The sequence below is a fragment of the Melozone crissalis genome, unplaced genomic scaffold (genome assembly GCF_028551555.1).
Source record: "Melozone crissalis strain CALT ecotype California unplaced genomic scaffold, PUWL_Pcris_2 ptg000002l_1, whole genome shotgun sequence".
Classification (NCBI taxonomy): domain Eukaryota; kingdom Metazoa; phylum Chordata; class Aves; order Passeriformes; family Passerellidae; genus Melozone; species Melozone crissalis.
Window position 1 is genome coordinate 22,642,861 of NW_026535780.1, and position 11,502 is coordinate 22,654,362.

At 42.0% G+C, this 11,502-nt stretch overlaps 2 protein-coding genes across 5 annotated transcripts in view; one reads left to right on the forward strand and one right to left on the reverse strand.

Annotated features, from left to right (window-relative positions):
* VPS13B (vacuolar protein sorting 13 homolog B) overlaps window positions 1-5,587 on the forward strand; it is a 433,545-nt gene extending 427,958 nt beyond the window's left edge. For all 3 annotated transcript variants that reach the window (XM_054270120.1, XM_054270137.1, XM_054270129.1), the window contains exon 62: window positions 815-5,587. In XM_054270120.1, coding sequence (XP_054126095.1) covers window positions 815-1,060 — 246 coding nt within the window. In that variant the 3' untranslated portion in view covers window positions 1,061-5,587. The remainder of the gene's footprint in view (window positions 1-814) is intronic.
* A 71-nt stretch (window positions 5,588-5,658) lies between these two features.
* On the reverse strand, window positions 5,659-11,028 carry LOC128933215 (cytochrome c oxidase subunit 6C-2). 2 transcript variants are annotated; one of them, XM_054270149.1, is made up of 4 exons: window positions 10,952-11,028; window positions 10,220-10,347; window positions 8,564-8,688; window positions 5,659-5,785 (listed from the first exon to the last, which is right to left on the reverse strand). In XM_054270149.1, coding segments are annotated over exons 1-4 (321 nt in total). In that variant the 5' UTR covers window positions 11,019-11,028; the 3' UTR covers window positions 5,659-5,784. The 2 variants fall into 2 exon arrangements, with proteins under 2 accessions (XP_054126124.1, XP_054126122.1); XM_054270147.1 differs by having other exon boundaries at window positions 8,547-8,688.
* Window positions 11,029-11,502: the final 474 nt, after the last annotated feature.

Below are 11,502 nucleotides of genomic sequence, written 5' to 3' on the forward strand. Positions count from 1 at the left end.
GCCTCAACTTCAAAAACAAGGGCACAGCAGATTGATCTTCCAAAGCCAGGTTTGCCCATAGCTTTCCTGGATAATAGTTTATCTGGTTGCAACCATAAGACAGATTACAGTATTTGCTCTACTGTATTTTTTCCTGCTAGGGTAGGTCACTTGCATTCCTCTCGCTAGGATCTTAAACAACCTCTACCTATTTCAGCCTGCAAAACACAGATCCCTTAATATTTTTTCCAGAAACAAAATGCCCAAATCATCTTTAGTAAAACCCTTTTGTTTAGAAAAATGTCCTTGTGTGGATGGGTTTTGTTGCCAGAAGCAGATGGATATATCCTGCCATAGAACATTCAAAACTGGAACGTAGCTTCAACATTCAAGCTACTGGAAAGTAGCTTCTAGTCTTGATTTTAAATTAAGCAAGTTAAAGACTAAAATATTTTAGCTAAATAGAATTTCTGTATGATAAGCCTTGCCAAGAGCTACTGACATTTTTCTAAAAGGGATTTCCATTTAAAAGGGATTTCAATACAAGGAGTTGATCTGTTGTAAAGTTCTACTCTTGACCAATTCTCAAAAGATACTCCTTAAATTTTCTGTGTCCGAGTTAGAGCTTCTCAGAAGTCCAAAACAGCAGAGGAGAGGACTAATTCACCAAGGACTCAACTATGGGAGAACATTCATGATTTTAAAAAATCCTTTAAACTATTTAAGATTTCAGGCAGGAAGATTTTTATCAGCAAAATGTGGAAGTTATTGTCCTTGCTGCTCAGCTCAGTTGCTGTCAGACACTCAGTGACTGTTGTATCCTATCTGCTTGCAGGCCGAGGGCGCCAGGGAGAGGCTGTCGGAGCAGCAGTACAACCGCCTGGTGGAGTACATCACCAAGGCCTCCTGCCACCTCGCCCCCAGCACCGCCACAGCGCCGGCCCCGCCAGCCCTGGCTGCTGAGCAGCCCCTGACTATAACAAAGACCTATCAGTATGTAGTTGATCCCAGTTTTGCCCAGGTGTTCATTAGCAAATTCACCATGGTGAAAAATAAAGCCTTGAGGAAAGGATTTAATTAAGAGTTATTTCTGGTGTGTGTAGTAATGCCGTACCGGTTTGAAAGCGGTGCTTTCTCTGCAGTAACCTACATCAAGTAGAGATGCATGTAATTTCTGAGGAGGTAGAAATTGATAACAAAGCCCAATAGCTTTTCTAATCTTCACAACATTCCTGCTTCCTAGCCAAAATACTAGTGCTGGAAGGAAAGTGTTCTGGCAAACAAATAAAGTGAGAAGGAACAGCCTTGGACTACAGCTTAATCAAAATCCTTTTTCTTTTCAATAACCAAAAATTAGAGAATGGGGGAAAATTACATGCATACGGACGTTTTTACCACACACAGAAATGTGTATCAATACCTCTATATCTTATTTTAGGGTCTGCCAGTTTCTGTTATAAACCAGGTTTATAACTCAGCTGTAAAAACTTGCTCAAGGCTGAGCCTTTCCCCCCACACCCACACTCCCCCAACATGTGCGTCTTGAGGCAAAACATTTTCCCCCACTAAACCCAGTGTGGCTGTTTTAAGTTACTAGTGACAGCTGGGTTTTAGCACCACTTTAACCTTAAAATAGCTTCCTTTATTTGACTGAAGTTCTGCAGGACATTAGTCCATAATGTAAACTAGTGCCTTTGTGTGGTTTGGAGAACAAAACATGAACTACAACATGACTTTATTTTTAAAACTATCTGTATACAGAAACTTTATTTTATCCACCATCAAATTTTCAGAAGTTCTTTCCATGTATGTATGACCGTGTGTTGTCTGCTCATTAACTGGAAGCCAGTAACACGCAGTTCAAAAATTGAAGAAACAGAGCTGTCTCCTTAAAATCTCCAAGCTCAATGTAACCCAGATGTGCAGGTGCTAAGTACACCTTGTGGGGTCTTGCTCATTTCTGATCTGCCACCACTACATCGTATGTGCTCCCTTCAGCCCTAATTCATTTTATGCTTATCATCTTCCAACTGATAAAAGAAATGTGGCCTTTCAAATATGTACTAAGCCAAATGAGATTTTTTAAAGTTGATTGAAAACTATGGACCCACAGGCACCAACTACATTAACAGTTAATTATGCCATCACAATACACTAACAAATGTATGTTAAACACCTGCATTTCTTGTAGTAGACAAGAAATCAGTCTCTGGGCACAGTTAGATGACTTTATACACCAAATCTGACTATGGCAGTTTCATTTTAAAACTAAAAGCTTACTTGGTTTCCAGCTATGCTTGTTAACTTTTCTCTCCTTTTCTATATGCTTACCAAAATGAATTATGTCTGGAGATTCCTGAACATGGCTGGAATTGGAGTCAAAAACTGGAATAAAATGTGATCACCATTTGGAGCATATGCTTTATAGCTAATAACTTCTATGCATACTTGATATGACCAAATGCACAGTAAATAAGAATGTAGTAACTGCAATGTTTTTCTCTTGAGTTCTGTTTTGTTAAAAGATATTCCTAAAAGCCGTGTCTCATCTACTGAGAATAAAGGAGGCTGGGGTCTGCATTGTCCTTTTCTGACTGTGAAATAAGCCCATCCATTATGAACATTTCACCCAATGATTTAGTAACTTAGTCACTGTTTAAATAACACTGTTTAAAAATGTATATGTATATACACACATGTGCTTCATTCCTGAGTATTTTATGGAAGTTGTTTAATACTTCTAATTTTGCATATTGATGGATAAATTGTAATATAATTAAATTGTTTAAAGATAATAAAGCTATTCCTGTAATACGTGTTCTTGTGATCTGTTTATTCATTTGGTTACAAGGTGTAGATGTACAAGCTTCATGAGGGCCCCATTAGATCCAGTTGGTCACTGGACTTTGTAGTGTACCAGAAAATGCAATAGATCGTGACAATACTTTGGAAGTAAAAACTGGTGACTAGCTTGCCAAAAACGTGTGCTGAAAAGTTTTATGCTTTTGTGACTAAGTGAATCAAAACAGCACTGTACTCACCATTTCAATTAGACTAATTTGTTCCTTATTTATGGAGTACACAGACAAGCCAAGGGGATGCAAACACACCTGTGTAAAATGAGGAACAGCAGTTTCATTTCTAAAAGTTTGTAGATTTCAACCATTTTTTTTTTAAGATTCATTTGTGTTTTTCCTGAATTACATTCTCCTGGAATAAACACTTGCTTAAATTACACTTTTCTTCAGTGAATAGAGCTGCATCTTTACTGCATTAGGCAGGTTCTTTCTCCCCCTTCTGACCACATGTATGGAAACGAGCGGGGACGGCACATAAATCAACTTCTCCTACATATGAGCTGTGTGAACTATGAAAACAAAGTTGTCCAAAGAGCAGCTGCCTGTACTTAGCTGCTAAAGCAGTGCAATGTGTACTCTTAAACATGCCTACTCTCATAATGCTCTTTAGACCTGGAGAGCTCACAACTTCAAATCTATCTTTTTAGTTTGCTTCCAGAACAATCAATCACTCCTCAAACACTCCAGAATAAAGTAAGCTAGCCAAAAAATTTGAAGCCATAGTCAGGCAAGACCTTTCCCAAAGCAGTTTAGGTCAAAAAATTCCTTTTTATATATCATTTCATACATAAATGTAGCAAAAACCTTCAGACACTTGGGATAATCTCCAAGAGAGCCAAGCATGTTTTTCAGCTCTGCATCTCCTAGAAACAGAATGCCCTGTAACAAGCAACTGATTGGGGTCTAACTCACAGGTCTTGTACTATGCTATGTCCCTCTCCAATTCTTTGTGTGATAGAATTAGCTGAACTCTTGCTGGCAAAGGAAAAAAAAAATTTAAATTAACAGAAAAAAAAAAAGGAAACCTGGTAGGTTGGTGCTGATTTCAGCAAAGCAGGTGAGGTATCCAGCTTTGCACTCCCTTCCTACTCCAGAGGAAAGCAGGCTGTGGGATGGTTGGCATTACCTGCTTACGGGAAGTACTTGCCTTGTATTCAATGTGGAACCAGACTGCATCCAGAAAGCAACAACTGCAGCCTGCAGACTCTCAAAGCACAGCCACAGAAGTTAGAACTCAGCTTCCTTTGTTAAATACATTTAGCCAGAGACATCCCTGGGCTTGCTGTATCTGTCAAAAATTGCCTTCAGTCACAAAACTCTCATTTCTTTAAATCACATGAGCTGGTAGCTGAAGGAACACAGACTGCAATAACTGCTGCTGGCTGCAACAGTTTAAAGGAAACTAAGAATTTAGCAGTAAATTAATTCATAGCAACTGTGAGGAATACAGGGCCTCGACTGACAAGGGAATCATGTCTATTAACCTGCACACCTGGCAGTAGCAAGTTTCTTTGCCTCTGAAGCTGTCAGTAAGACTGAAGACCTCTGGCTATTTAAACCTGCAGACAGGCCTGAGAAAATGTTAGTCAGTACTTAATGGCATACACTGTTTATACTATACATTGGGAAGATAAATGGCTATCATTTGCTATTGTTAAGCTCTGGTTTACATTTATAGGAGCCGGGGTAGTTTGATTACTAGATGGTTTCTCCAGCATCACTAATGTCAAATGCTTTCTTTGCTTAAAGGAAGCACTGTCTGCATGGGAAGTTTAAAGAAAATCCCATGTTGCTCTATAAAATGTTCTGGATCACATACATTACTTATGTGCTTTCATTAGCCCAAATGTTGTTCAAGGATACCTATTAAGTGTTAAGTAGTTAATGATCCATGTAAAATAATAAGTTATTCCAAACAGGATTTGAACCGAAGACCTTCAAATACAACACAGATGGCCTAATTTGTCATACTGCTTCATACAAAGACTTCCTTCCTTTCATGCAGTCAGCTTTTGCCTGCTCTCTTAAGTATCCACATTTAGCAAACAAAAGCTGCAGTTCTAGTACCTTCTTCATCCTGAGCAAGAGGCAATGACAAAGCCTGTTCTCATTCATAGGTTATCATGGCCCAAGACAGAGCATCGTGCCTCAGACTGCACAGAATGTAGCAGGGATCCAAACTATGCTTAGCTGACTACTTCCAGATATTAAAAAGATGATACATGTCTAAAAGCAGCACGCCAAGATTTTTATTACCATAATACAATATTTACTTTGTCTGCCTGTACCCCCTTCCCTCTTGTACATCAATTAGATGGGAACATGCCTGCAGTTTGGAGTAATTTTCCAATTAGAGTAACTAATATACCATGTGTAAGAATGGGCACTTGCAGAGTCTGTAAGTCTTGCTGTAACAGTCTGCTGATGTAAGGAAGACAATACAGCGATGACAGCAGAAAAAGACAAAAAGGTTGGCTGGTGTATTTCCAGAATTTCTAGCCAAATTCTTTCGTCTCAAGGTCAGCTCACCTTGTGAAGCCAGAGGTAACACAGACCCCTCCAGAAATCCATCCTCTCCCTTCCTGCAACTTATGTCCTCTCACACATTCCCATAAACAGCTGGGACAAACTAGCTGTCACTGCTTAGGCATATACTGTGCTATCAAATGTGGAATTTGGCCAAAAGAGAGATGCAAATAATTCCTGGAGGAAAGATAGACTTTGTCATCTTGGGCAAGTTCTGAAGACTTTCCACCCCTCCTTCCACCCACCCAGTACTTGAGCCTTTAAGTATCTCTACATTAATGAAGAGAACTAAATGTCACTGACATATGTATTTTATTCATTGAGCTGCATTAGAGCGTGCCACGCACTGTGGCGCATTGCACTTTACACTTCAGTGAACAAACAAGGTTCAATCATCAAGTCTTCTTGAAATGCAAGGGAATCTGCAAGATAAAAAAAGCCCATTAAGTTATGATGGACAAACTTCATGCTCTAAGTGAACATATCAGTATGTACAAATGCAAAGCAGCAGAGAAATGTTTATGCGGTAGTTTAGTCTAGAGGAATTCCCCGTTATTTCCTGAGCTTGAAGTTTCACACACCCTTCATGTGGCAAACAGAAGTGAAACATGGAACAAATCAAGAGCTGGAACAACACTGCACAGCACATCAGATTCACTATATATGCTGCACTGGTAACTGAATCAGTCTTGCTGAGGGTCTGCAGGAGAAAGGAATGCAGCTTTCGGAGAGGAGCCAGAGAGGAAACAAGTGGTGCAGGCAGCCTACCAAGGAAGGAAGAAAACCAAATTCAAATTGCTTCTCCCCATTATACTGAACACTATCCAAGACCAGCTGTGTTCCATGACAAGAGTCTTGAAAGTGGTTAGCACCAAACTCTGAGCTTCCCCGTTCATTCCATGGCTGAGCACACAGCAGATGCCAGATACTCCTCACACTTACACCTCAATTCCCACTGTCAGTATCAACACCAGAGTCTGTGGACATCCAAGCAGATGGAGAAGTGTGAATTCACAGGGAGGTGCCAAGGCGCCTCCATGCCCAGCAGGAACGAACTTGGTGTAGAGTGCCATGCTCCCACCATAACTAATGAACTCCTTCCTGCCCACCCAACCCCTCCTCAATTCTGGGGCTAAGGACTGGTTCCACAGAGAGTGCTCAGTGAGGTTAAGCCACTGTATTTACTGCCACATACAGGACATGCTGCAGTAAACTGGGAGATGCAGACTGTGCATGATCACTGTATCCTTTAGGTAACTACACCAAAAAATGGCAAAAAATTCAAAATAGCTAAAATTTAAACTTCTGAGGCAAACAAAAATGCCTTCCATCTGTTCTGGGTACTTGTCCTTTTTTTACAGCCTTTACAGAACATGTGAAACACTGGCATTGTTTTCCCCTTCTTCTACTTTTGTATTCATGTGCAGGCACAAAAAAACCCAACCTCTTTCTACTATGAGTGAAAAAATATCTGTTCTTTTATAAACAGGCTAAGGAATAAGAAACATCATCAATTCAAACAAAATCACAAGAGACTATTTCTCTCCCATGTTTTCTTTTGAGTCAGTACAATTAAGAAATGGAAAAATTGTTTAGGAAACATTTAATTTTAACAGGTGCACACACGTGCAAATTTTTTTAAAGCTGCCAATGGGAACACAGGCTGGGAGTGGAGCTCTATTTGTACAGAAATAAATCCTGCTCATGATTTGAATTAAATGTTCAACATGCATCCTTGTTGACAATGTTTGTTTGAAATGATTTTACCACCAGATGGCCATTCAGAATGCACTGATGAAGGCCACCTGACTAAAGGACGCAATTCCAGTATCTAAAGAAGTTTAAAAGTGACTATAAGACAGCCAGAGGACTGAATCAGAAGCAGAATTACCAAGATTTAAACTAAGTAAATTTATAATTTCATTATTTAGATTTGTTGCAGTCATGGTTAAAGAACAGCAGTATCCCACTCTCACAAAACAAAAACAAAAAAACAACCCACTGTCAAAAGCTGAGACTGACACAAGGACTTTTTGCCTTTTTTGATAATTTTTTAGAAGACATGGAGCTCTGAACTTTTTTAAGAAATTGTGCTAAGCAGAAGCTGGATAGTTCCAGATTGTCACAGAACAGAATTCAGTGCTCACAGTGTTAAGTACGAATCTTTTATTCAATCTTGATTGTTCATGCAAACAAGCTGAGAAAATCCAGCTGGCCAGGACAATTAAAGCCACAGATTATCACGTAATGATCACAATATGAAAACATTCCAAAAGAATGAAAAACTATCATTCTAGATTAGTCTGAAGTCATTTTAGGAGAAGCAGAGAACTCAATGTAAAAAATTTGCACCAAGAAAGGGGGAGGAACTCTACTGAGTTGTCACATCAGCTTGTGCAGCTCAGTGAGTGCAGTTATTAATAACCACAACACAGCTGAAATCAAGACTTTTTTCCTGGTGTTACCAGCAGGGGAGAACAAAGCTGGGTAGTTTTCCTAGAAAAGGCAGTGTCAAGTGCTTAAAAAAAGAGTATTGTGAACAAAGTTCTATTCAAGCTTTATACAATATGGCAAAAATGTGATTATTAGAACACAGAGCTGTATGCCACTGTGATTTTTAATATATATGTGTATATAGATGTATTTCCCCCTCTCACCAACTTCAAAATACAAAGTGATATGCAGAAGCTGTCTCTGTTTCTTACATTAAGATGTATGCTACGAGAGAGAATCAGCCTCTCCATTTTCTCCCTCACTGTACCACCACAAGTATGCAAGCAGAAGATACAGACAGGCCCAAGTTAAGCAGTTCAAGATGTGACAGGATGAACATAACTGTGGAACCAGGTAAGTCTTGGAGTTTAACATTAGAGCTTTGTCTCCTCTCCATGGTTATGTGAGGAGGGCAAAGGCCTGGCATCATCCCTGTCTCCTGTACCCACAACTGAAACAAATTACACAGAAGGTACTCAGGAGCTTCTATCCTGCCTTTATTCCCCAGAGCCCAGTTCTCCTGTTTCTCCACATTTTTATTACCCAGGTCTCTTACGTGCAATTTGTATCCTTTTTCTTCGCAAAACCCTTTCAATTTGAAAAAAAAAAAAAGGAAGATCCCTCCAAGGAGAAGCACACCATATCACTGAAATCATCTCACTCCTGTTGCAATGCAGTGAGGCTCATTACCTGCAGGTGCAGCTTACCAACACTTCTTGGATGGTGCGCTCTCAAGCACACCAGCTGCCTTCATGGCTTCAAAGTCCTTCATGGGATCATAGTTTCTGTAGAAGTCTGCATAAGCTTGTTTCCTGGGCTCAGCAACTCCAAACTGGAAAGCAACACACAGAAAATTAAAGTTTGCAAAGCTTTATGAACAGATTTTTCTTCTGTTAGTTCCATAATGTCTATCAGTAGATATTAATCTAAAAGGCCTTTAGCTCAAATTATTAAACATTCCTTTATTCCTGTTAAAACCCACAGGTCAGGCTACCTGATCTTTGGTCAGGAGAACAAATGTCTGAATGAAAACCTTAAAAAAGGTAGCACATCATACTTTCAAAATCCAAAACCACTCCATCTGTACTGATGCCAGTGTCCAACACCCTCCCTGCTAATGGATTTATACACAAAACATATCATTATGGCAAGTTTTGTGCCTCTGCAAAACTCAAACTCCAGAACAAATGGCATCCTACACTGAAGGGCTCCATTTGAGCTACACTGTAAGCCAACTACATCTGGTACAATTTTACAAGACTGCCAAGCCACTCTTACAGGTCACCAACATAAAAAGCCACAATTCCCATTTCTTGGACACCCATTCACCTGAAGGACAGGGATGCACTCAAAAAGCTCCCAAATGCTTGAAAAAAATTCTGAAGTGGATTTGTACAACAGCAGGTGACGTGGAACAAAGTCAATGGCTGCTGAGATCCATGTTACCTGTTCTAAGTCTAGTCTGCCACCTTACCAGTGTGTTAACATGGGGGTGCCAAAAAGGCACTGAAACAGACACTGCTAAAAAATTATTTTCTAAGTCTGACCACAAACAAGCTTGTCTACCTCTCAACAGATGTGTTAAGTACATGTGTGAGCTCACTGTTTCTGATAGGCATTTGTGGCTCTGAGAAGTTGTGAAAAACCTGAAATTAACTTCATCTCTTGTCACTTTTGTCAACAACTTCCTGAGCACTCAAATGCTGCCAATATATATGCATGAGTTACAGGGGAAAACCAAGATCCAGCTCTTCCACAACAATTCACACTGCGTTGTTTGCTTTGTGTATGAGATTCAATAATTATTTAATAAAGTACTGCTCTGATCTTTATCCGAAATCAAACCTGTAAGGGTGTTTTTTTGGAAACATAATGCTCCATTTCCACACAACACCTCCAGAGCAGCACAGAAAGACCACATTAGGTTTTCCCACACTGATATCTTCAGTGTGAAGGATGAGTTTTCCAAATTGCTTTAGAGCAAGTTCCCTGAAGTCAATCAAGAAATAAAATAAGACTTGGACAACTCTCCCAAGTCACAGAAACTGTGGCAGACCAAAGCACAAAGGATCTTGGGTTAATGTGCATCAGCTGTGAATGGCCAAGAGCATTTTGGGAGACTCAAGGTCCAGCTGTCAGGAATTGCGTGACCTTGAACACACAGCATGAAACATCAGCTTAGTCACATCATTTCTGCAAATGAAGATTAGGAAGATTTATTTGTGCTTTGGAAAGATGCTTAAAAAAATACATTACTAAACCTTTCTGATGAACAGCTCAACCCAATCTCAACAGAAAAATATTATGAATTCTTTAAATATTCCAATGAGGCCAGTTTATAACCGAATGACCACAGAGCCCACCTTGTACAAAATTGCAGATCCCATAGACACCACAAATGCCCCAATGAGATGAAACTTCATCCTCCTGGCCAGAAGGCCCCGCATCTGGGGCTTTGGCAACAGTGCAGCCGACATGGTGACTGGATTTCCTGAAAGAAAAAAGAAATAAGAGAACTGTGGGAGAAGCTCTGCTTAAAACAATTTCTGGTACTACAGAGAGGTCATTCTTTTTGTATTGTGCAAGAATCGTCTTCACGATATAAGCAACAGTAGTCCTGTGCGTTTGACCTTCCAGTGAGAACATTTAAGGGACAAAATTCAAGCCAACCTATTTATGACACGATTCTAGTTTAAGTTCTTACACTCCTTACAACGAGTATTTGTGGAATCAAGGCTGGCCTTCGTTGTGCACACTAATGCTGCGCTCCCCGCAGGCTCTTCCCCTCCCAGGCCTGCTGTCCTGCAGTTTATGTCAGAAGACATTCTCAGCAGTACCGGGGACAGGCTGGGACCAGCCCCGCACCGTGTCCCGCGCCCAGGGCGCCCCAGCCCCGCGCTGCAGCCGCCACGGCCGGGCCCGGCCCCGCCACCCTCAGGGACGCGCAGAGGTCACGGGGCTGCCGCAGGGCCACGGCCGAGCGGGGAGCGGGGGCTGGCAGCCCTGAGGATGGGGATGAGGAGGGAAGTGAGGGGAATGAGGGGAGGGAGAAGAGGGAGCGGCGGGAGCCGGAGCGGGAGCGGCGGCGGCCTCACCTCGCTCCGCACCAAGGTCCTTCCGCGCCGCCGGCCTCGCTCCCGCTGCGGCACCGCTACTCCGCATGCGCGGCGGCAGCAGCGTACGGCGGGCGGCGCGGGTCAAACCCGGCCGGGCGCAGTGCGCGGTGCGTGCGGGAGCAAAGCGCAGGATGGATTGCATTGGAAAAGGCTCCAGAGCATCGAGTCAAGCCTGGCAGCGAACAGCACCGCGCCAACCAGACCTGGCACTGAGTGCCAAGTGCAGTCTTTCCTTAAACAGCCCTAGGGACGACGCAACACCACGTCCACATTCCAGTGTTTGTTCAGTCATCTTTGCTGTGAAGAAATTCCTCCTAATGTCCAACCCCAACCACCCGTGGCACAGCCTGGGGCGATGTCTTCTTGTGCTGTCACTTGTTACCTGTGAGAAGAGCCCGACCCCTGTGGCCTGAGGCTCCTCTCAGGGCTCTGCAGAGCGCTCAGGTCCCGGCCGAGCCTCCTTTGCTCCAGGCCGAGCACCCCCAGCCCCATCAGCTGCTCCGCTCAGGGCTTGGGCTCCAGAGCCTTGC